This window comes from Delphinapterus leucas, chromosome 16 (genome assembly GCF_059928025.1).
Source record: "Delphinapterus leucas isolate spDelLeu-1000000601 "Yukka" chromosome 16, BTC_Dleu_Yukka2, whole genome shotgun sequence".
NCBI lineage: Eukaryota > Metazoa > Chordata > Mammalia > Artiodactyla > Monodontidae > Delphinapterus > Delphinapterus leucas.
In genome coordinates, this window is record NC_143144.1 from 33,304,370 (window position 1) to 33,330,196 (window position 25,827).

Genomic DNA, 25,827 nt, shown 5'->3' on the forward strand with positions numbered 1-25,827 from the left:
CCTTACCCACCACCATGCAGGCCATCTCCCATCACCCCAGCAATGGCAGTCTCCTCCAACACCTTCCTGCAACGTGCCCATCCTGCCTTGGCTTGCATACCTCTGTTGGTGGGTACGTATTATTCCCCTGCGAAGGTCATGCTTCAGTGGACTTAAAATTGACTTCTGAATGCATTCACCCATAGCCCAGTTACCCCTCCCGGCCCTGAGATCATCATTAGTGCTGCCCGTCAAACATTTCCATCTGCTCCTGGGTCCTGGGTGGGTCTGCACTTCCAGCCCCCTGAAATTACGTGTTTCCACGTGACTTCCTTCAACCAATGATATGTGAAGCTTTAGAAGTCAGGGTGCAGTTCACCTCTTTACTCTGCCACGGTGTTTGGGGGGCAGGGGATGCTCATGTCTGGAGGAAACCCCACTTGGCTTGGATCCCTGAGTGACCAGGATGAGCAGAGCCCCTCCTGCTCTGTACTGTGATGTCAGCAAGGAATGAGCCTTGGGTGCGTAAGCCACTGAGACTTGGGGATTGTTCCTCATCGCAGCCAAACCTAGCCTGTCCTGGCTGAATCGGTCCCACAGAGCAAGTCAGTCTGCAACAACCCAGCCTCCTCTAAGCCTTCTCTAAGCTAGTTAGCCCATTTTTTTCCAGCTGAGCCTCCTATGACTTGGTTTGTTGACTTGTCACCTGATCTTTTCTTCTAGACAGGTTGCAATGTGAGAACCCTTGCAGGAGCAGTTGGCAAAGCCGTTGCCTCTCCCCTCCTCCTCAGCTCTCGACCTCAGTTACGCAGCCGTGATTGCACTAAGCCTTGGGCAGGCAAATAAGTCTTCCCTCTCCCCGGGGTTCCATTCTGACCTGCCTGGTTCCAATTCTTTGGGCCCTGGCTAAAAAGAACACTCAGGATTTGGAATTAGAGTGACCTGGGTTTATATCGTGGCTCTACTACTAACTTACTGAGTCACTGTGGGCACGTTACTTAACCTCTCTGAGCCTGTTTTCGCAAAGGGATAGAAATAATAAGACCCAACCTTGGTATAGCTAGAAGTACCAGGTCAAGTGCCCAGCACCCCCCTGGTATCTAGTGGGCCTGTACAGATGTTATTTTCCCTCTTTTCCTCCTAAACCCCATCTCCTTCAGGTTCACAAAATGAGGGGAGTGGAAGGCATTTTTGGAATGAAGCCCCAGGTGGCTCCTCTACCACTGCTGTGCCCTAATCCCCACGTCTCAGGCCACTCAGGGGCCCCTCCTACGTCCCCTCCCAGGTCGCAGCTGTCTGCTCCCCCTTCCTCCCCCTCTGCGTCTCAGGGGGCTGGGAGAGAGGGAAGTGGACGCCAGGGTGCAGATGTTCAGAGCTCAGAGAAGGCTGCTGAGCTAATCCCAGGTCTGCTGGTGAGACTGGGCCAGCGCCTCAGAAGTGGGCGTCCAAGAGGCCCTCTCCTGCCTGCCGGCAGCCTGAGCCTCAGCTCGAATTTCCGAGGCCCCAGCTCGGGAACAGCTGCGTGGCTTCCCCTCCCCTGCCTCCGTTTTCTCTCCTCTCTCCTCCCAACATGAGTCAAGTAGACAGTGGGGCAGGGCTAGCCAGGGGTCTGGATGGAATCCAGAAGGCTCCCAGCCACTCAACCCAGGTCTCTAAACCCCCAGGGAGCTCAGATACACAGCGTTTCTTGGGCCTTTCCACTCCCTACTGCTCTCATCTGGCCAAAAATCTCAGGCCCTGCATTGATGTTTGGATTGGTGTCCACCCCTCTGCTCCGAGCCTGGCTGGCCTTCACAAGACAGCTCCCCAGTGCCGCGGGCAGGACTAGACTTGGGGTGGGGCCTCTTGGTTCAGTGGTACCCTCACCTACAAGCCTCCGCCGCTTCCTCCTCCCCCCCCCCCCCCCGCCCAGTTCCTAAATGCCTCTTCCAACTGTCTCCCAGGGTGCTGGATCTCTGACCTCCCTTTTCACATCCCCATCAACAGCCCCCCTCCTCACCCTCCGCCAGCAGAGGTATGTGTGCACGCTCACCACCACTTCCTGAATGTTTGGTACATGAAAATCTTGTTTCCTTTTATCCTCAACAGTCTTGCTTTTTCCTCTTTGACAAATAAGAAAATGGAGAACCAGAGAGGCTAACTTGTTCACAGAAATATGAAATAGCAAAGTCAGGATTTTGAACCCAGTTCTGATGTGTTGATGACTTTTGAGCCCAGGCCCTCTCTCCACCCAACCACCTGGCCTAGTAAACACGAGCCCAGTCCTCTGGCCTGGAGCACGCAGGGCAGCTGCACCTGCTAACTTACTTACGGAGCACCCTGGGAGCCATGGATCTACGTGTGCCATTTCAGCTGAACACATCTGGCCAAGGGCGAGAATGAGGAGAGGATGACTTAGCTAGTGATTTAGGAAGCGGGCGACGGGAGGGCGGAATCCACCACCCTTGGCTGGGTCCCCAGTCTCCAGCACAGTTCCTTTTCATGCTGGGAGTGATTCTGGATGAATATAGGGGTACCGTTTGTGTGTGACCTTGAAACACAAGCCTGCTACCACTCAAGGATCTGAGCCCGGGCGGGAGGGAAGCCCACCCCCGTGGGTGTATTGAGGGGCTGCGTGGAGGGTCCCCCAACTGTCTCTTAAGATGTCTTTAAGGGTAATTTTGACTCTACGCAGTCCCTGCCTGTGATCGTGAACTAACTCTAAACGTGAATAGTTGTTCCTTATTCCCAGGGAACTGGCCTATAAGGGTGGGATTCCAGAAATGGGGGGAAGTCAGGGGAGGAGACTGGGGACCTGAGGCCTTTCAGGACCTCAGTCTCACGCTGTGAGGTCCCAGGAGCTCCCCCTTGTCCCTCTCCATCTAGGTTTTCAGTGTGGAGCCACGAAGGAGTGTTGGACAGGAAATGAGTTCTGTTTCTGCGGTGGGACCCTGGGCAGGTCACTTATACCCGCAGTTTCCTCAACTGTCGGATGAGGCTGCTGGACAAGCAATGCTGATGAGATGCTAGAGGCCCCTGGGGACTCCACCTGGGCTGGGGAAGGCTCAGAGCACCGGCCCGGGGGCAACCCCGCCTCCCGTACCGGCTGTCCTGCCTGAGGCCCCTCTGCCACCAGTGGCGGCTGCTTTGGGTTCGGGGCTGGCGACTAGATCTGCTTCCACGGATGGTGTCATCACCTCATTTTCTAGGTGAGAAAAACACCTTTGTTGCCTGTGTGGCCTGTGCAGCCTTCCCCTAGCCCTACCCGCTTCCCAACACCTCCATCCTCCCTGTGTTCCCCTGTTTCTAAGCCCCATCTTCCAGCATTGTCCCTCCAAGTCCTGCCTTTCTGCTGAGCCTCAGGCTCAGGTCCCCGCGGGCCTCCCCCATAACCAGCTAGGTGCCCCATCCCCCAAAGAACTGCCCCTGCCCTTTCCCTCTGCTTCAAAAAGTCCATGTTTTGGCTCGAAATGGTCATGGGCCCAATTGCTCATTAATATCGGCTAGGTGACCTTGAATAGATCACTTCAGCCCTCTGAGCCTTAGCTTTGACATTGGCAATATGAAATATGAACAACAATAATAACAGTAATTTGAGCATCAATCTTATGCTGGGCGCTTACCCTGAGCCGGGCTGAAAACCAAGTCTTCACAACAAGCCAATGCAAGGAAAGCAGTTGTCTCTCAGATGAGGAATTGAACTTCAGAGAGGTTAAGTAACTTGCCTAAGGTCACAGAGTGAGTAAGTGGTAGAACTGGGACTGAGCCCAGGGATGCCAGTTGCCGAGGTCACTATGCCACGCTGTACTTCTGGGACCTCTGTGAGGCTGAAGTGAGATGACAGTGCTAAGGGACTCAGCAAACAATGGCAGGTCTTTCTTCATGATCTTATTGAATCAAAGTTCATCATATCCAGTGAGAATGTGAGTGCCTGGTCGTCTCCAAAGCCCTGGGGATTGTGTCTTAGAAGGAAGAGTGTAGCCCTGACCTTGGGCCCTTACCCCAGGAGGGCCAGGTCTTGCCTAAAGTTTGGGACATTCTCTAGGCACTGCCCAGGTTAAAGGCTAATGCAGCGGGAGGCCTATACATATGCACCTGCCTCGGGGTGGGGAGGCCTATACCCATAGTGCCCTGGGCACAGCAGAAGGTTGGGAGTGAGGCAGAGGGGGAAGTTTGCGCTGCTGTGTCTGAGGTGTTGCGGGGGGACGGTAGGCCTGTTGGCAGTGCAAGGGGCTGGACTGAGGTCTAGCCACCCACGGGAGAGCCACAATGTAGAGGCATTGGGCACCTCACAGCTTCTCCTCTGGCAAGTGGGGAGAAAGTTCCCGCCCGGCAGGGGGTTGTAAATGTTCAGCGGGGCGCTGCTACACGGTAGGGTTAGCTAAATAGGGACAGCTGCATCAAGCTTGCTGGATCCCCGGAAGGACGGGCTCAGTGTGAGTTGGCTGAAGAACCCCCTGCCTGCAGTCAGGGCTGGCCTGGAGGGGGGTTGAACCTCACTGGTAGTAGAGGAGGGGGTGTTGGTGGGACAGCGGCAGTATCTGGATGCAGCAGAGGCTGGGGAGGGAGGGAGGGGAGGTGCAGTCACCCTGGGACTAATGCATTCACTGAAGTAATAGTCAGGTAACATACAATTCACCACTTTTTTATTTATTTATTTTTTTTAATTCACCACTTGAGGATTATAATTTAGTGGCATTTAGTACATTCACAGTGTCGTGCAACCACCACTTTTATCTAGTTCCGAAACATGCTTAGCATCCGCAGAGGAGACTCTTTACCCACGAAGCCTTTGCTCCCCTGCTTTCCCGCTGCCCGGCCCCTGGCCGCCACCAAATCTGTTTTCTGTCTCTTGGATTTACCTGTTCTGGACGTTTCAGATACATGGATTCAAGCAACATGTGACTTTTTATGACTGGCTTCTTGCACTCAGCATAACGCTTTCACGGTTCATCCATATTGCCCCATGGATCAGTATCCCATTCCTTTTTTATGGCTGAACAACATTCCATTGGATAGATACACCACATCTTATTTATCTATTCATCATTCATCAACCATTCACCGAATGCTGGTGGACATTTGGGTTGTTTCCACCATTGGCCCCATTTTGAAGTGAAAGTCATTGAAAGGCTGAGGTCCCACCATCATCACTCAAACGTCGGGGTGAGCAAAGCTCCAACCAGAGTCCCCCCACGAAGCGTCAGTCCTTTCCTGCCCGGGCAGCTGCCACGATGGTCACAGCAGTGCTCTGGGGCGGCTGCTGAGCATTGCCCCTTGGAGAACAGCTGAGTTTCTTGGTCTTTATTCAGATCCCCTGGCCCAGGGCAGAGGGACAAGAGGATGGGAAGAGAAAGGGAAGGTGGGAGGAAAGAAAGAATGAGTATAAGCTCCCACAGGAGCCTCTGGAAGCTCCGGGCCAGTGAGTGGTGTCCACGGTGGAAAAGCCTAGTTGTGCCTGAGTCTCAGTGGAGCCCACCTGAGCACCATCAGCTGGACAGGCTTGTCCAGGTGGGGAAGCTGAGCCCTGGGGAGCAGCGGTGGCTTGACCAATCTGGAGCCAAACCGGAGATCAACCCTGGCTGTTCTGATTCCCAGCCTGGGTGTTCGCTGCCTTCCTGACGTCAGCACGGGGCCTGGTACGGGCTTGGAAGGGCTGCCCCACCTCGCCAGTGGGCCCATTCTGCAACCAGGAAGCAGGTAAGGGGTCTGTCTCCTTCCATCACACGCAGGAGACGGAAGAGGGAGGAGCGAGCACTGGATCTGGAGCCCTGGGTTCCAGCTGCCCTCCTGAGAGCCCCTCCTGCCCTTGCAGCTTCCCTTCGCGTCCCCCCCCCACCTGTAAAATGGAAATTTTAGCTCCCTGGCAGGGGGCTTTGGGGCCCAAATGAGACCACACCTGCGACAGGCGCATGCAGGCTGTAAAGCCGTGCGCGGACCCTTCGCTCACCGAGGCCCCGGCAGGCGAGATCCGGCCGTCCTGTCCTCCTGGAGGAAGGACTGTCCCAAGAGGGTGTTTATCTCACCCTGGGCCAGTAACACACTTGACCCAACCCAGCCCCCAGCCTCAGCCCCAGCCGCAAGGAAAGAACAGCACCTGATCTGCATTAATCTCCACTCCCTGCTCCATGCCAGACTTGGGCTAAATTAAGTGCATCCTTGGCCAGCAGTTCCTTCCCCAGAAACTGAGCACATCCTTCCCGGCTCCCCTCCCACCCACAGCTGTGCCTTCCCATCAGGCTGGTGGCTGGAAAGCAGGCAGGCCTCCCACCCATCTGCAGCCCCGATCTGCCCCCTGGCCTCTGGCTGTCCCCAGTAGTACCAGGGAGGGGACGCTCTGCCACACCCCTCACCATGGGCCTGGCCCAGGGGGGCGGATGTTGGCATTAAGTCTCTCCCTCCTTCCCTATATATGTTTTGAGCACCTTCTAAACGTCCTGTATCCTCTCCTCTAAGTACAGATCCCTGCCCTCAAGGAGCTTACATCGTAGTAAGGGGAGACAAAGAGGAAACATAACAAGTAAATTATACAGTGTGTTAGAAGGTGAAAAGTGCTATTTTAAAAAAGAGAGAGAAAAGGGACCAGTGTGAGGGGTCAGGGTGCAGGTGGGTGAGAATGAGGGGTGTGTTGCTGTCTGAAAGAGGGAGGTGGGACAGGCCTTACTGAGAGGATGGCAGCTGAGCAGGGCCCACCCTCCCCACCTAAGGATTTGCGTACGTTTGCAGAGCGCTGGCAGCAGGCACTCGTTTTGACTATTTTCAGGGGCAGCGAGGGCAGCTGCTGACGTGGCTCTTCTGTCCGGCCCAGGCACGGCTCCTCCCGTCCTGGGCAGGGAGCGTTTCTGCTGTGGGTGGAAGTCCCAAGGGAGCGGGGCTGCTGGCCTGGCCTGGAGGGGACCTGCCGTTGGGGACGAACCAGTGTGAAACCTCGGTCTGTGCCAAGGATGTGGGCCTGTTTGGAACAGAGGAAGCCCCAGCTGACACACTGAAACAGGCCTCGGCTGGGCATGCTGACCAACTAGGCAGGGACGCCAGGGCGGGTACCTGGGGGCCGTGAGCCACAACACACATGCCGCTAAGACGTGAGCGTCCTGTCCCGGCTCCCTCCGCGCCAGACCCGCCACCCCCAGATACACACACTCCCACCACCCCACACGTACGGCATCAGCAGACTCAGAAAGACCCACCGTCACACTCTCACACAAGAATATCACAGCACAGACACACAACGCACATACACGCACAGTATATCACACACACACCAACCATCACGTCACATACATGACACACCCACCCCACACACCCTCAAGTGAACACACCCAACATATACACGCTACTTCACACAGACACATACATGCCACACCTCACTGACACATATCATACATCCACCCATTGCCATATACACAGCACACATGCCATCCACACCCCACACTTTGTCATAAAGTACAGGTCTGAAGCGCCTAGATGAGCTCTCTGGTACTGTCTCTGTCACTTACAGAGTTGGGACACCTGCGATGTGTCCCCTGACAACCACTTTATCTCTGTTCCACGGCAGGGAGGAGGGAGACCTTCAGAATTCTTGAAGTGTCACTTCATAAAATGTCCACTAAGGAAGGGGAGTTCTCTTTCACCACGTAGAGCTCTCTGGAACAAGGGGAAGATCTGGCATAAATACCAGAAACTGGGTTTTACTGCTAGCCTGACTGATTACCAGTTACATGTCACTAGGTAAGTTACCTTTCCCCTGTAAACCTCAGTTTCTTCTTCTGCAAAATGGGAATAAAAACTGCTCTTTCCAAACTTCTCAGATGAAGAGAAACTCTCTGTGAAATTGCTTTGTAACCTGAAGAAATACTGATACAAAATAGGATTGTCAGAAATTCATACAGGGCTTCCCTGGTGGTGCAGTGGTTAAGAATCCGCCTGCCAATGCAGGGAACACAGGTTCGAGCCCTGGTCCGGGAAGATCCCACATGCTGTGGAGTAACTAAGCCTGTGTGCCACAGCTACTGAGCCTGTGCTCTAGAGCCCGCGAGCCACAACTACTGAGCCCACGAGCCACAACTACTGAGCCCATGTGCCACAACTACTGAAGCCCACACGCCTAGAGCCCGTGCTCCGCAACAAGAGAAGCCACCGCAATGAGAAGCCCGTGCACCACAACGAAGAGTATCCCCCGCTCGCCGCAACTAGAGAAAGCCCGCGCCCAGCAACGAAGACCCAATGCAGCCAAAAATAAATAAATAAATTTATTTTTTAAAATAAGAAGGAAATTCATACAATTGTACATGCCTTGTTGTTCCTCCCTCATCTCAATCCCCCCACGCCCACCCCCACCCCTGCCACACACACACACTTCCGGTCAAGTCCCGGCATCCTACACTCCGTGGGGTGGTATGAGCAGGGGTCCCTGCTGCTTCCAGGGGAGGCTGAATGGAGTTACACAGGAAGTGAGATGGTGCTGCAAGATGGGCTCTCTCTTTCTTCTCAACCCAGGCCCCAGCAGGAAGTGATTCTTGCCAGCGACTGCCCTCCCATGGGCTGTCTGGGGCAGGGAAGTCACAGCCACGATGAGGAAAACACCAGTGCAGGACAGAGAGCCCAGCTAGGGAGGAGAGACACAGAGCTGGGGCATCTATCACTCGGTGCCAACCTGCCCATCTGCTCGGGGCTGACACTTTGCAGAGAGCGCTGGAAGGACGTCTACACTGGAAGAGAGCTTCTCTGGGCAAGGTAATAGCTGCTCCGAGCCATTGCAGGGCTGGGGGGTCCTAGGCAAGAAGAGAACTAGGTCCCTGTAAAAACATGCAGTAAGATCTTGAAGCTTCCTGAAAGATGGGGACTCTGTCCTTCTCAAAATCCACAAAGGCTATAATAGCTTGGGTGGGCACAGGTCGGCAGCTCCGAGCCATTGCTAAATTGCGTCTGTTTCATGTAACAATCCTAAAGGCAGTCTGGGGCTGGGGCAGCAGCCCTGTGGCTCTGGGGACCAGGTTCACTGCAGTTTCTCTGCCATCATCTTCATGGTCCAGAATGGCCCACTGATGTGTCTGCAGTCCAGTGGTGGGGTATTGTGGGGCAGCCTGCAGTCTCTGTCACAAAAGGCAAGGAAAGGAGCCCTTACGCGGGTCATTCTCTCTTGTCACCCCTTCCTCCACTTTTTTCCTTTCCTGTCTCTCGGCTCTGTGCTGGGGGGGCTCACCCCTGCAGACTGAGTCCTCCTGGCTCCTTTGCCACTGGCTTCCTGTTGGGTTAACCAAGGGAGGCGCAGGGGGGATTCTGGAAGGCAGGAGGAGAGAGCACTGGGGTATCTCTCCCCTGCTCCCCACTCTCTTCACCAGCAAGTATCCATCTGCCGGTATGACCCCCACGGTCGCAGTTCCCTCAGGAGATCCCTCCTCCATGGCTCCGGCTCTCAAGGGGCCCAGAACACAATTTCCTTTCCTAATTCCTTCAGCCTGGGAGTGATGAAGTCTTCCCACCGCTGCTAGTCTCTATAAGCCTCTTGCTTCCCTGTCTGTTCCCCTAACCTGCCCACACCTCTGTCAGTAATCTCTTTGTTACAGCATCTTCATGGGTACCATCTGGGGTGATTCTGTTTCCCAAAGAGACCTTAATGGACACAGCCCTCAAGGGAAAATGATGTCTAAACACCCGGCTCACATGGAGTATGCTTGACTTGAAATTTAAGGTCTGGATCATCATCAACGGGTCGACCCCTCTCCCTCCTCTCTCCTTGCAGATTCTGCCTTCTCCTACATTTCTTTCTAGATATGCCCTGTGTCCCCCAAGACTTTTGTGTTTTTTTTGGATGTGGACAATTTTTAAAGTCTTTATCGAATTTGTTACAATATTGCTTCTGTTTTATGTTTTGGTTTTTTGGCCGCGAGGCATGTGGGATCTTAGCTCCCCGACCAGGGATCGAACCCACACCCCCTGCATTGGAAGGCAAAGTCTTAACCACTGGACCTCCAGGGAAGTCCCTCCCCCAAGGCTTAATCTGAACACATAGGTGCAATTTAACACCTTCCATCAAATGAGAAATGACCGTCTCAGTGCCTAAATGAATTGGTTGAGAACAGAGGACCCAAGGGGATGAGACTGCCTTTCTCAGCCTCCACTGAAAGCTTAGGGGCCTCACACTCACCTGGCAACATTCCACCTCATGCAGAAATCATGTGAGCAGTCTCCCTGGCGGATGGCCAACCAATTTCTGCTCGTGTCCTTCTGGTGACGGGGAGCTCAGTACTTCTTGTAGCAGTCCATTCTAAATGGCTTGCTCTCAAACCAGTGAGAATCAAAATCTGTCTCCCTCCACTTTCTACCCACGGGACACAGCTGTGACCTTCGCACAAGTGTTGTGGACTTTGAAGACGTCAGTAATTGTGTCCTCCTGAGTCTTCTTCTCTCAGGCATTTCATGTCTAACCCAGCCTTCCCATGGCTTTCAGGTGACCTCCCTCTCTCCCTCCCTCCTTTCTTACCTTGATATGAAGAGTTTACAGACTATTTCCTGGGGAGATGGAAGAAGAAGCACATCTCACCTCACACAGCAGAAACTTAGTAACATTTCCCCTTAAACATTTCTGACTTTTCCTCCAAAGCTCCTTTATCCTGCTGCTACTTCACCTTTCTTCCCCTCCCCCGCCCCCTCCTCAAGAGTGGTCCTTTCACCGGGGGACTCCGAATCTCTCCGCAGCCTCCAGGCCCACAGCACAGTGTGCGAGACTGTACTCTTCTCAGTCACCACCAGAGGTCTCCCTACTTGAGTCTGGTTTGCTCCCATTCCAAGCCACTGTGCATCTTGGACAGTGGTTTTGCCTGTGCTGTTCCCTCTCAAGACTGTCCTTTTACCAGTGTCCATTTTTTGCCATCTGGATTAAAATATCCATTTATGGAGCTCCTAATTATCTTTCAGGTATCAACTGATACGGAGTCTCTGAGGAGCGTCCTGGACCTTTCTGGTGCTGAGCAGGGAGATAACATTGCCTCAGCACTCTCTATACCCCGCTAGAGCACTCATGACATGGTATCCTCAACGTGATGGCTTTTCTATCCTTGAACATAAGCCTTGTACATTTGATACTCTCTACACCAAATATAGGCCTCGTATAATACGCTGAGCAATGTGGAATATGGGACTATCACCTCCCTTGTTCTTGTTTTTACATCTTTGTGGCTAAAGAGGGCAAAAAAAAGTTTTTATTTTGTTTTAGTCTTGGAGTCAACCCAAATTTCTAGACTTTTTCCCAAAGATCCTTCCTGAGTCAGATGTTCCCTGATCCTGAATTTGCGAAATTAATTTTTTTGAGTCCAAGGAGATAATGTTAACAGGGACCTGTAGCAAATCTCTCCTTGTTCATTTTGGCCTCTCATCCATCTTTACAAGGTCTCTGTGGACCTTGGTTGTGTATAGAGCACAATTCCCCAGGTTTTTGTTCATGAAGGCTCACCGCATACCAGTGAAAGCTGTACCTTCCCCCATGACTCCCAGGTGGAGCACACGACCATCAAAACACAGTAGCTTCCCCTCCTTTGAAGGTCAACTCTGAGCATTTCTGTCACCTGTCTTTATCCTCAAAGTCAACCAAATTCCAAAATGCTCTCCCATAACCTTGGACACATAGTAGGTGCTCAAGAAATGTTAGTTCCCTTTTAGGCTACACAATGATCTCAATACTTTCTTGTTACTCATTCATTCAGTAAAGAAATCACGTTTACATGCTAGTTCTACAAGATACAAAGATTTTTAAAATACACTGATTCATCAAAAGAAAAAAATTAAAAAGACATGCTTCCTGCCAACAAGGAGCTTAAAATAAGATATAAACAAGCAAGTGAACGATGATAAGACACTGTAAACAAGTGTTACATAGTCTCTCCTTCCAAATTTTTGAAAATTCTTCTATATAATTAGTTTCCTGCAATATTTTAGAATGAAGTAGTATCTCAGTCTTCCTAGGGATAGCCATAAACAGAACAAGCATTGGTACCAAAAAGGTATCATTAGATTTTGGAAGAAAGTATATCACCCATGTGTTCAATTCTACATCAATAAATACCTGTATTCATTCATTCAACCACCAAACATGTATAGAAACTGTGTTAGGCAAGATGCAAGTTAGGTTGTTGTAACAAAGACGCCCCAAATTAAAGAGGTTTAAGCAACAGAGAAGTGTATTTCTCTGTCATACGAAGAAGCACAGTTGGTAAAATGAGAAGCCATATAGGCAAGCCATATTGCATAAAGTCCTCGGTCAGTGAGGCAGGCTGGAGGAGAAATACTGTCCACTGTGAGCTCTGCCTCTGCCATGCTCTGTTAGCCTGGAAAAAGTAAATGCCAAAATAACTCAGACACACAGCCCTGTGTCCTAGGGAAGATTCCAGCTGTCCTGAAACACAGTCCTGCCCTGTTCCCCAGTGAATGTCTTACAAATATCTAGTTGAGGAAAATTTTTTCTCATTCACAGATAAATAATAATCAAAGAGGAACGTGGTATCTATAAAAAGATACTCCATAAAAATAGGAAAGTGACAGAATATTTGTCAAATGAATGCCAGAATGATAGAAAAATATCACTACACAGCAGTGGGAAATTGTGTTCAAATACATCACCATGAATTTTATAAATGTAATAAAGCAAATTCTTCTATTACACAAAAATTCTAAGCAAATACGTAAGAGGTCCGGGAAGATCAGACAAGACAACAGAGGAGATAAGACAGACCCTGATGGAGATCTTGAAAAGAAGTGAAGAGAAAAGAAGCATTCCAGAAATGAACAACACACCAGGAGCAGCAGAAGAACAGACACTGGAAAACACAAAGAGAGATGGAGTATTTCTTTATCTTATCCCAAATCAAAGAGACATACTTTGGAATGAACAAACAATTTAAAACAGGAGAGAAAATTATAGCTATGGAAGACAAATGATGAACACTCAATAGAGGGAAACTATACCCAAAGACATCATAGGAATTGAAAGAACTTGAAGAAATATTTAAAGGTATAATTTTTTTTTTTTTTTTTGCGGCACGCGGGCCTCTCACTGTTGTGGCCTCTCCTGTTGCGGAGCACAGGCTCCGGACGCGCAGGCTCAGCGGCCATGGCTCACGGGCCCAGCCTCTCCGCGGTATGTGGGATCTTCCCGGACCTGGGCACGAACCCGTGTCCCCTGCATCGGCAGGCGGACTCCCAACCACTGCGCCACCAGGGAAGCCCCCTAAAGGTATAATTTAAAGTTTCTGAAACATGGCAGATTGAACTTATGAGTTCTTGCCACTCCTTTCTTAAATACCATTAGTATGCTAGTAAAGGTGTAAAAAGCCCATAGCACCACAGGAACAAGAGAATTAGGGGAAGAAACAACAGCAGAGAGGAGATGTCAACAAAATTTTAGAAATTGGAAAAGAAATGACTGTGTGCTAATCCAACAGGCGGGAAAAACCCCCACGTTCTCGCTTGGTGGAGGAGACAGCCAAGGATCTAACACACAGAGCAGATTCCTGGAGACCGTCAGGAATTGGAGGCACCAGGAGGGGGCAGCAGAGTCACAATATCTGTTCTCTTCCTTCAGAGTAATGGAACGGGAGCTGGGCACATGATTGCTCAGCTGGACTCTAGTTTTCCGTCCTCCCTTGCATCTCACTGTGGCTATGGCCTAAGCGATCAGTGACCAAGTGTGTGTGAGGTAATGTGTGCCATTTCTGAGTCTGGGCCCAAATACCCTGGGTGTCTGCTATTCTCTCATCTTTATCCTTTTCAGAGCCGGAACACAGAGATGCCTTTGGCCCGGCTTTGACCATGCAGAGGAGGACCGTGTCCTAGGAGACAGCAGAGCAACAGGATGGAAGAAACCTGGGTTCCTGAATGACAACGTGGAGCAAAGACTCTCGCCAACCCGGACTGCCCACCACAGCACTGTTTCATGTAAGAACATGTAAGAAACTTCTATTTTCTCTAAGCCACTACATGTTTAGGTGTTTCTGGTTTTGTTTGTTAGTTACACTGGCTTTAGCCAGTTACCTGAACTAATGCAACCAGAGTATGGAGTAGAGCTAAAAGCAGGAGTATTGGTTGAGAGTCTGAGTAAAAATCAGTAACAGTCCTAGATTTTCTTCTCCACTCACTGAGTCTGTAGGTCTCCCTCCTCCACCTTAGCAAAACCACGGGAGGTCTACTCAGAGGAAATGTTTTACCCTCTGGCCTCAGGGGCACCAGGCTTAGTCGCAGGTGGGCATTAGATGCTGGAATTAACATGGGATTAAATATGGACAATACCATGAGCACTGAGGCTCCTGCCCTCTCAGGCCACAGAGCCCAAACATTGTCCTCTGTCCTCTGCTCTAGAATGCTGGTAGCAGATGTATTACTCCAAACCCACATGCCAAGCAGGAGATTAGTAGATTCCTCTCGGGGGAATTGGCCACCTTCTTCCCCAAAAAGATTTATAGGAATTCACATTTGGGTATCCCTACACAGTCACCGACAGTGAAGGCCACCAGTTGACAAGCCCTACTCATGCACACAGGCCTTCCAGTAGATGTTTTAGTGCCTCACTAAAGGATTTCCAGAAATTATCACGAAGTTTTAACATGAAAGATGGAAGCCAAACAGAAAAACAGCACACCTAGAAAACAATTTAGAAAACACAAAAAACAAGCAGATAGAAAAAACGAAAACTATGCCACTAATATACTCAGAAAGATAAAAGAAGATTCATAAACGTGAAACAAGAGTAGGCTGTTTAAAAAAAAAAAAGAGCAGTCACGGGACAAAAAAGATCCAATGAATTTTATTTAAGAAAAGCCATAAATGATGATTCTACAGAAAGAATATAAAATTATAGGACTCCTCCAAAACCTAGTATGAGAAGAAAATAGGAGAAGAAAATGTGAGAAAATTAGAAAATCAATCCAGAGATGCAGCATTTGACGAGTAGAAATTCCAGAAAGAAATAGCAGAAAAACAGATTGGGGAAACACTTTTTAGGTAAATAATTTTTAAAAAACCTTTCCAGAACAGATAGGCATGAGTTTCCAGATTGAAAGGATACCCAAAGCACCCTGTGAAATGGATGAAAAAGAATTCATACAGAGCATACCACTGTGGTGTTACAGAGCCCCAGGAATAAAAAGAAACTTCCAGAAAAAAATTTTAAATAAGAAACACAAAGAAATCAAGAATTAGAAAGACATGAGACTTCTTAATAAAATCATACCCTTTTGGGCAATGTAGGTATGCCTTCAAAATTCATAGCAGAAATGTTTTCCAACATGGAACTACATATCAAGACAAAATAATTACTCAAGTTTGAGTAGAGCTATTTACACATGTGCAAGACTTCTAAAAACTTACCTTCTGAGCATTCTTTCTCAGGAACCTAGTGGAGGATATACTGCAAAAAAAATAAGGGAGTAAAAATCAAGAAAGAGGAAGATATGCAATCCAGGAAAACACAAGAAACTGGCAATGAGAATGCCCAGGATGACAGTTTAAAAAAAAAACAACAGCAAAAACAACAGCAAGCTAGCAGCGGTGCAGTGAGCTTACAGAGCAATCAACACAGAGGGGGCAGGTCAGAAAGCTCCAGACCAGGAAAGGTATCTCCAAGGCAATTCAATTTACAGAATACTTTATGTGGTGATGTAAACTCATAGCAGAGCATTGGGAATGAAATGTTCTAAGTACTTAAAAATATGGTAAATCAATAAAGAAAAAGTTGTTTACTCCAAGAAAAATTTTAAATGTACAAATTAGGGAAAGTAATTATGGTATACTTCAAGATTCAGCTGTGAATAACATGTACAGAGTCACCATTGAATGGAAATGGAAACCCAGCAAGACACCATTCACCCCACCAAATTAGCAAAACTTAAAACATCAGACAATATCAAGTGCTTGCAGTGAATTTGGTGTAATAGGGATCCCCCGTCCTCCACACATACACAAGCATACACACTCCTAACGTGAGTTTCAACTGGTGGAACCTCTTGCGATAATAAATTGTAATTATCTATAAAGTTGAAAATGCACATGGTCTACAACCCAACAGTTCCACCCCCTGAGTGTATACTTGACAGAAATGTATGTGTATGAATGTCCAAGGCAGCAAAAAACTGGAAACAATGGGAAGCAATTCAAATGTCCCTCCACAGCAGAATTTGTAAATAAATGATAATATATTCCTATAATGGAATACTTCAAAGGAAATGATATGGTTCCTACTTCTTAAAGTTGGCAGAGATTACACAGGAGTTGGTTTCATTCTTCCTTCAAGAAGCCCTTCCCATTCCTCTGTCCCTGCCCCTGAGCAGCTGTCAGGGGAGGAGAGATGCTTAGAGATCTGAAGCCTAACTGGCTTCACAAACAAAGGGACAAGAAGAGGACACATGTCAGGCTTTCTAAAGGGCGTGTTTTGAAACCCTTCGTCTTAGACAAACCCTCAGTCTTAGTCTGCCTAGGATGCCCTCCTTTCCTTCTCAGTACCCACCTGTAACAACCTCTTCATCTTTTAAGGTCCTCCCTCCAAATCCTTTGTCCATCCACCTGTTGAGAAAACTGAAGTTGAAAGCAGCCGAAGAATGTGCTTGGGGAGCACAGCCATTGAGAAGCAGCCCTGGCTCCCTAGAATCTGTGTCCTGTTTACAGGCAGCATCCAAGACTAATTCACATCTGCATTCATACCACCCTTGAAGATGGTCCTTTGTAAACAGTAGGTGCTCAACATATGCCACGTCCTCCCTCCAGGTCCTTAGGTAAGTTTAAATAAGAGTGTTGTAAAACTATTAATATTTTGATGCTGCTACACAGAAAATGACCAGCAGATGGCAGCATGGAGCTCTCCTGGCTCCTAAGGTCCCACTTGCAGGTGTAGGGGAGAAAAGTTGGTTTTTCTTTTCCATCTTCCAAACTCTGCTGTCAGTGCCTCCGGAATGCCCATTGCTCCCGTTTGAAACACCCGTCCTCCTACTCCTTTGATGAAAAAATGTACTGAGCATCTGTGGAAGCTGCAGTTTGGGACACAGTGGCGGGAGGAGAGCCCAGGGACATGCAACAAGGACGTGAACACTTTTACTCTCTACAGAGACTTAACATGCCGATCCCCATGGCAAGCCTGTGGTACAGTGGCAGGGAAGGCGGCTTACTTAAGGTTCCAGTTTTCACTTGGGGAAACTGAGGCTCAGAGAGGCAAGGCGATGTGCTCCAGGACACACAGCAAGGTCAGATTTTCTGACTCCTAATTCAGCGCACCAAGTTAGTTTTACCATTAGTTTCTCAAAGGCAAAATCTACCCTGAAGGCACTTTCAGCTTACATATGCAGATAGGAGACCTGAGAGTTAAAAAATAATGCAAAATGCCCCACCTCCCCAGAGGGTTCAATGCCTTGTCCAGGCTTTCCTGTGGCTGCCCTGCAACCATAGACAAGCCTGCCTTTGAATAACTTACCCTCCAGGCACTCTTCACTTGGGGTCTGTGAACACCCTAGGAGTAGTATACCACATGAGCAGGGGAGATTATATATATATATGAGCACATGTATGAGTGTATGTTTCCACATTTATATGTTCCCAGTTTCTTCACATGCCCCCACCAATAACTGTGCTAGTTATTCATGTATTATTCCTCAACTCCAAATTCACCCACCAATACCAGCTCTGTGCTGATGGGCAGAATTCCCATAAGCATCTCTCCTGTACAGTGAGCATAGTGCTATAATGTAAGCTTTCTCAGTAGAGGGTGATGGGAGAACACTGCAGGAGGAAGGGGCTTCAATTGCTGGCTTTGCCAGTTATAAGACATCCTGTGTTGCTCTGCCCCACCCACATGCCCAGAAGGTCCTCCAGAGACCTTGCAGTCCTGCCTGGCCTGGTGATCATTTTCCCATGACCCTCCCAACCCAGACACTGTGCGTGCCATGGCACCCGCCTACACTGCCACTTGACCCCCTCTACATGCCCACATGCCTACCCAGCAGGTTGTGGCTCAACTGTGCCCTGGAGGTTTGCTTCCTCCTTGTCCAGCAGCTGCAGACCAGCTCTGGCCCAGGCACCAGCTGATCTCTCAGCCTCCAGTGGGAGCCATGGCACCTTCTCCAATGGGGTCTGATCCCCAGCCTAGGAAGGGGGCCCCCTTCCATGGGTCCTCTTCCTCAGATGAAGGGAGAGTAGCCTTATAGGGTTCTGTTTACATCCTATAGTTATTCTTTTATCATAGCACAATATTCTTTAATTAAAGTCCCATTTCTTAAATCCCTATGTGGTTTCTGTCTCCTGATTGGACCCAGACTGGGACTTGTGTGCTTGTGGCCCCCCAAATACTAAGATCCTGGGACTTCCCTGGCCCAGTGGTTAAGACTCTGTGCTTCCAGTGCAGGGGGCACGGGTTCGATCCTTGGTCATGGAACTGAGATCACACATGCCGCATGGCACTAGCAAAAAAATATTTTAAAAATCCAAAATATTAAGATCCACCATACCTAGACCCAGATAAAACAAAAATATAAAATTCTCAGCTCATTGCTGAGCACACAGAGAACAATAAATCTAAGTTTTTGTGTTACTACCGTATGCTGGGGATGGAAATCACTTCCCCTGTTGCCGCAAAGGGTTGGCAGCTCTGGCAATCTCCCTGAAGGGGTCCCTCTTGCTTGTTTAGCTTGAGTTGCATTCTCTCCTGGTGTAGCAGTAAAATAACAAGCAATTAGAGCTATCATTTATAGAGCCCACACTTCATTTCAAGTGGTGTGCCAAAGGTTTTATATGTACTATTAGCTCCGTTTTACAGATTAAAAAAAAAAGCAAAGGACTAAAGAAGTTAGGAACTTGCCCAGTTTCACAGCTGGCCCAGGAAGAGCTGGATTTTGAACCCCACTATATCCAATTCCAAAGCCCAAACTCTTAAAGACCATGGTATACTTCTTCATAGCAAACATCTATTACTGTGTCAAGCTCTGTGCTAGACGATTCACAGTAGTTATATAATGTCTCCTATAACAGCTGTGTGTGATAAGCAGTTCTGTACATTTTATAGGTGAAGAGACTAAATTTCTTACCCAAGGCCGCTCAGCTAGTGAGTGTGGAGACAGGGTTTGATACTGGCCCTCAACTCCAGAGCCCACAATTTTATTTTATTTTTTTCATAATTTTGGAATTAATAAGGGCTGTCTTTATTAAACAAGAGCACAGGTATAAAGAATATTGTTGAAAGACTTGATTACACACACATAGACTGAATTACATACCCATATACATGAGTACACAGAAAACCTTACCCTAAACAAATATAATAATAATCTCTAATGGCAAAAGGCACCAAAAATAAATTTTAAAAACCAATAACAGCTTGGAAAAAAATTGTTTTAAATATGTGCAGTGTGAACTTCAGAGCCCACATTTTTTTTTTTTACATCTTTATTGGAGTATAATTGCTTTACAGTGGTGTGTTAGTTTCTGCTTTATAACGAAGTAAATCAGTTATATGTATACATATGTTCCCATATCTCTTCCCTCTTGCATCTCCCTCCCTCCCACCCTCCCTATCCCACCCCTCTAGGTGGTCACAAAGAACTGAGATGAACTCCCTGTGCTATGCGGCTGCTTCCCACTAGCTATCTATTTTACATTTGGTAGTGTATATATGTCCATGCCAACCTCTCACTTTGTCCCAGCTTACCCTTCCCCATATCTTCAAGTCCGTGCTCTAGTAGGTCTGTGTCTTTATTCCCGTCTTACCCCTAGGCTCTTCATGACATTTTTTTCCCCTTAGATTCCATATATATGTGTTAGCATACGGTATTTGTCTTTCTCCTTCTGACTTACTTCACTCTGTATGACAGACTCTAGGTCCATCCACCTCACTACAAATAACTCAATTTTGTTTCTTTTTATGCAGAGCCCACATTTTTAACGTCTACAGTGTACTATTTCCCAGCTCACATATTGGAAGTGATTTTGGGGGTGAGAATGTACCCTGACCTGGGGGCCATGATGGGTGAAACAACGGAAAGCACATGGTGCCTGACTTCATATTCAGTGTCCATCAGTTGTCAGTCATGTCATATGTGTTACAAGATAGGAAGCTAGTAAAGGAGACCCGTACCAGCAGATGTGTCTCTCTCCCCTCATCATCGCCCTACTGCACCTGACCTTAACCCTCACTCTAAGGAGGAGGGATGATCTGCAGGCACCTCTGTAGGACTGCTTTGGAGGGATCTATGATCATCTCCAAACCTCATCTAGGGAGGGATTCCCTGACACTCAATGGGGCAGGCACGGCCCCCTAGAGCATCTTGTCAGCACCCATGCTCTGATTCTATACTCATCAGTGGTGTCAATCCTAGTGATTAGTCCCCTTTGTATGGTCTCATGATTGTTCACTAATTTAGCTCTAAGACCCTAGCAGCTGATGGAGAGAGGGAAATATGACACATTATAAGATTCAGAGTATTTGCAGGTTGCTAAGAAAAAGCAACTATTCTAGGGGCTTCCCTGGTGGCGCAGTGGTTGAGAGTCCGCCTGCCGATGCAGGGGACACGGGTTCGTGCCCCGGTCCGGGAAGATCCCACATGCCACGGAGCGGCTGGGCCCGTGAGCCATGGCCGCTGAGCCTGCGCGTCCGGAGCCTGTGCTCCATAACAGGAGAGACCACAACAGTGAGAGGCCCGCGTACCGCAAAAAAAAAAAAAAAAAGCAACTATTCTAGATAGTGAGGCCAAAGAGCATATTTACTTCGATGAGTGGTCCTCATGAAGAGGCCACTGTGAATGTAATAAGCTATGCCCTCAACAGCATCCCTACAACAGATAGGGGCTCAACGTTCAAAACTGTATTTTGTATAATGTCCCTCAGTGTAGGTCGAAGGCCACCAACCAAAGCAGAAAGCATGAAAAGTAATTCTCCAGGAAGCCATGGGAGGTAGTCACAGCACAGAAGTCTGCTGCTCTGGCTGAATTGGTAATATATTTAAGAATACATGTCTAGAGATTGAACAGATTACATACTTTATAGGCACTTGTCCACCAACAGCATTTCTCTTAGCCAGCTTTTGAAAAGTACTTTGTGTCTATGGGTTTTAGCTTCTACTTGCAGTGGTGGTGCTTTCCATGGCCAAATAAGAAATGAGCCACATGCCTTAATAATAAACTGGGCTGGAACTTTTATTCGATCCTCTTATGAAAACTCAGGCACCGACAAGAACATATCCCTAAAGAGAAGGCCAACCCACATCCCCTCCAAAGTGCGTTGAGGGAGTCCTTGCCGGCAGAGCCAAGATTTCATTTGGGAGGAACTTTGAGAGTTCTCTAGCAATGCAACAAATGGGTAATTGAGGCCCCACAGTTCCACATCCTAAAGTGTGACAGCAATAAAAATTAGCCTAGAGACATGGTAAAGCGGGTTGCTAACCATCTTCCCTATTTGGCCACACACGCAAAAACCTGCAACACGTCTCATTTTGAGCAACAGATCTGCTAGTTAAACTGGTTGTGAAATGTCCTCCCAAAGTAACTGAATAAGGTAACTTACTATTTATAATTATTTTCTATACATCTCCCTAAAGTTGGAGGCTAGCTATTAAAATTATTATCTCAGATCCAGAATGTTTCTGGAGGTAATTAGATAGTAGTATCAATTGTCTATTAAGACCGTTCCTGGTCCATGACATGAAAATGAGGTAATTTGCATCCCAAAGACTGCTTGGCTTTCTGTTTTCCAGTGCAGGGCAGGATGGCACAGGGAGACCACTTTTAACTGCGCGCCTGGCACAGACACTGACCCTTCAGAACTGACACTGGCTGGCGGGCTGCACTAAGTCCAGCAAGAAGCAAACCTGCAGCTCATCCAAAAGTGGTTTCAAGTGATAAAGATCAAGTTAAGAAGGACGTTCTATTTACTAGGCTATTTACTGCCCGATTCATAATTGTTGAATAAAGCTAGTTAGATCTTCAAAAAAAAAAAAGATCAAGTTAATAATAAAAGAAGCCAGGACACATCTTTGTTTGACCCGACTGGATGTTATGAATAGTGTAGACCATAATTTTCCCTACATATTGTGTCAAAGGCTGGGAAAGGATCAGCAAAAGTCACAAGCCATTGAATACAATTTTTGGCAGATTTTGCCTCAAGGCCCTATAAATTAGCGCGGATGACTGTGCACACAGCTTGCAAGCTGTGCACGGAGAAAGTCAGGCTTGCAAATTGTTAAACAGAAGCCAAACTGTTGGATTTTGCTTGTACTTGCTGGAGTAGAGTGACCAGCTTGTCCTGGTTTGCCAGAGACTTCTCCAGTTTGAGTTTGAATGCCCAGTGTCCTAAGAAACCCTTCAGTCCCTGGTAAACCAGGATGGTGGGTCACCCTACCTGGAGGTCTTCCTTACAAGCTGGTGATCTTGGGCTGGACATCCGCATTTGGAGGTGAGGCCCAAAACACCGCCTGGAATCTCTGGGTGGGAATTGGGCTTGTTGACTGATGGAGTTCACTGCAGGGTGTTTAAGCATCCATCAGTGTTGGCATTGAGAGAACCAGTAACTATCAGTCATTGGAGGACGTTTGTCTGGGATGCTCATTTTCTGCACAGATGAATCCTCCAGTTACCTGCTTGTGGATGGTAAATCAGGTTGCTTACTTGCTGGGGACTGGGGTCCCATTATTCAATATGCAGATTTTTGCTTATTCCTTGCTTAGCCCAGTACCTTACCTCCTCCTCCCAAATTCATTGCCTTACATCTACCATTTTGCAGTCCCCACAGTTCAGCTTATATGACAAATAAGTCTCCTTTCTCCCATATCTCCCTGAAGGAGATAGGGAAGGTGACCTAGGGTTTCCACCGGTGCCCCTGTCACCCTGTGGGTGGGGTGGGGAGAAATAGCTGGCTTCTCCTTGTTTTCTCCCTCTGGGGGCCCCCATGTTGAAGCCTCCTCTATTCTACCAAGTTAGTTACCACTTCTCCATATGTTTTCTATCATCTAAAAATGTGTTAAAAATTCTCGTCCACTATTTTCTTCTCTCTTGTTCCTTTGCTCTCGTAGGATTTTACCTTTGCTATTCCTCTCTTGTGCTTTTTCCAGGATTTGGGGAGGAAGAGGAAATAAACTTGTGCTGCCAATCAACCACACTTAACTGGACATCCATTACTCCAGTCTCTCTTTTTGTATCATGTGATGGATGGATGTTGGCATTTCTGCAACGATCTTCCATGTCCATTATCTTTTCTAGTTTCTATTTATTTCCCTTCCTGTTATTTTCAGGGAAAACTGCTTGGTCCAATCTTTTAGCTCATGAGCTCTTCAGCTGCACACATCCTACTACTTAGCTCATCCACTGAGGCAGTTTTTTTCACTATAATTATAAATGATGTATTTTTTATTTCCAACATCTCTAACTGATTCTTTTTATCCTCTCTTATTTGAGAATATTAATTATGTTTACTTCAAAGCTCAGTACTGGTTGTCCTATTTGTTCTGTTTAATCTTGGAATCTGGAGCAGACAGCCTGGGAGACAGAAATGTGCTTCACACACTAAGCTGTATGACTTTGCAGGAAGTTACTTAATCACTTATACCTTAGTTTAGTTTCCTCATTTGTAAAATGGGGATAAAAATAGTTCTACCTTAAAAGATTCTGGTAGGGTTAAAGTCCTCTTGTTTTTGTTTTAAAATGCATGCGGTACATTTAGAATAGTGCCCGATGTATAAATACTCAGTAACTCTTTCCTAGTGTTGGTGCTTCTCCAGTGACCTTTAATCTTTTGACAATGAATTTGTGTTTTCCTATGAGATTTCCTGCAAGAAATCTGCTTGCATAACCCACTCTGAGGAGGGGTGAAAACCATTTTGCAAATGTGTGTTCCACATTGCTTCCAGGGAGAGTGCAGAATGGGCTGGATGCCTCACGAGTGGATGCTCTTTTGGGTGGTCTTTGGGGCTTAGCTGCTACCTTTCTTCCCTGGCTTTGCCATCCATCTGGGCCCTGCGCTGTCTCTCACTCCCTTAATACAGCTTGCACCTGGAGCTTGGCCACCTTGTTTGCAAGGGTGGGATTTAGGGAGCTCTCCAGGAGTCGGCTCATCTAGCTGCTCCCATGGGGATGCTTGTCTAACCTTCCTAGCAGTACTCCATTGGCCCCGTCTTGCTCCACGCCTCGCCTATCTCCGGGCATGGAGTGCCCTTGTTGCTGTTCTCACTTTTGTGGTATATATTGTAGTATATATTGTAGTGTATACCTAGTGTATATTGTGTGGGGGATTTACAATTTAATTTTTTCTCCATTAAAGAAGAACTGTGTTTAGAGCAAAGGGATTTTCTTTTGCACCTCTTCCTGTGGCACCTAGCATAGGGCCGGTCACGTTGGCTGGGTCACGCTGGCTGTATTCAACCATTGTCAGTTGAATGAATCGATGTAAGAAAGATGACAGTACTGTACTACTCTAGAGCTCTACAGCACTTGACCTTTTTACAAGGCACTTACTTTCCCTTCTTTTGATGTTTGCATCAACCCTGAGCAACAATGAAGCAGAGGTTACTTTCCAGATTTGTATAGATTGTTTTGAAAATTTTATAGGCGAGAAAACCAAGGTTTGGAGAACGCATTGCTTGCGAGTGTCAGAATGGGAACCAGAACCCAAACACCAAATCTAGAGTCTTTTCCCCCACGTGGTGTTCCTACCGAGTCATAAAAAGCACAGTGGTAGCTATTCACCATTCTGGCCTAGAGGGTCTCAGTTCCAAGGCAGAAAAGTTTGTGCTACAAATAGAAGGAATTCCACCCTAAATGATTTGTTTATTATCTTTTAAAGTGGTATTTCAAGAAGCGTTCGCTCAGCCACGAGAAAAATGAGCCATTCAAAGAAGCTCGCTTTTGCTGCTGCGGGGCAGCAGGGAACGCTGCAGGGCGCGGGTGCAGGGTGTTAAGGCAAAAGAAAGGGCTGGGTGGGTGCCAGGTGACCTTCCCGGACGAAACCCCCAGCCCAGAGAGAGCGCCCGGTAACAGAACCCCCCGGAACGCCGCCAGTTCGGTCGGGGGCTTCACACTGGCGCCTGCTCTTGTGCCGCCGCAGGCGTCCCCACCCGAGTAACAACAACCCTGGGAGAGACGCCTTGTGCCTCTGACCCTCCGCTCTTCTTCAGCTCCGGGGCGTGTTTCCTCCGAGCAGCTCCCGAGCCTTTGACCTGAGTTTCATCCTCCCCCGCCCAGTCATCTCCAAAAAATGCAGTCCAGTCCCGAGAAAGAGCCGCGCCTTGGGGGAGGTAGGGGTGTTGGAGAGGCTGCGGAAGATGACTGGATCCCCAGTGTTCGTAGCTGGGCTGCGGCCAAGGCTGCCGCAGGGCATGGCTTGCGTCCAGCCCCCGCACGCCGGCCTCCTCTGCAGCCCACCGCACCCGGCCCAGTCCCGCTCCTTGCACTATTAAAACGCAAGCTGGACCAGCAGTTTTTTTTTTTTTTTTTGAACAGCCTCAAACGGGCAACAATCTAAAAGTCCTTTCGTAAAGAGCTAAGTAATTAAGAATGGTGACGCACAAGACCGCTAGTATTATGCAGTGTTTAGGAAGAACCAAGCTGATCCAGGTGCGCTTGCATGCAAAGACCCTCCAAGATCTAGTGAGTAAAAAAGCGCGTTGCAGAAAAATACAGCAACACCGTTTTGTAGACAGTACATCTATGTAATGTATGAAAGGCAAGCCTAAAAGTGGGCTGGGGGAATGAAGAGTGAATCTGTTTTTTAAAAATATTTATTTAATATATAATATCAATATAAATAAATATATTCATATATTGCATAGGTGTCCTTTTTTCAAAAAAATAAACTTTATTTTTAGAATAGTTTTAGATTTACAAAAAAGTTCAAATAGAGTTCTCATAAACTCCAGTT

The 25,827-nt window shown here is 47.9% G+C and overlaps 1 protein-coding gene across 2 annotated transcripts; it reads left to right on the plus strand.

Moving 5' to 3' along the window:
- The first annotated feature begins 8,073 nt into the window (after window positions 1-8,073).
- LOC149747253 (uncharacterized) lies at window positions 8,074-16,689 on the plus strand. 2 transcript variants are annotated; one of them, XM_089897773.1, is made up of 3 exons: window positions 8,074-8,691; window positions 13,724-13,897; window positions 16,477-16,689. In XM_089897773.1, exons 1-3 carry the CDS (start codon window positions 8,414-8,416, stop codon window positions 16,511-16,513), a joined length of 489 nt encoding a protein of 162 aa, XP_089753899.1. In that variant the 5' UTR covers window positions 8,074-8,413; the 3' UTR covers window positions 16,514-16,689. The 2 variants fall into 2 exon arrangements, with proteins under 2 accessions (XP_089753899.1, XP_089753898.1); XM_089897772.1 differs by having other exon boundaries at window positions 13,724-13,887.
- Window positions 16,690-25,827: the final 9,138 nt, after the last annotated feature.

What these genes read in the sequence shown, in the direction of transcription:
- LOC149747253 (XM_089897772.1), top strand. Translation starts at nt 8,414, where the DNA reads ATGGTGCTGCAAGATGGGCTCTCTCTTTCTTCTCAACCCAGGCCCCAG. An exon ending in AGAGAGCTTCTCTGGGCAAG is followed by an intron (nt 8,692 to 13,723) that starts GTAATAGCTGCT and finishes TATCCTTTTCAG; the next exon opens with AGCCGGAACACAGAGATGCC. An exon ending in CCACCACAGCACTGTTTCAT is followed by an intron (nt 13,888 to 16,476) that starts GTAAGAACATGT and finishes TCATCTTTTAAG; the next exon opens with GTCCTCCCTCCAAATCCTTT.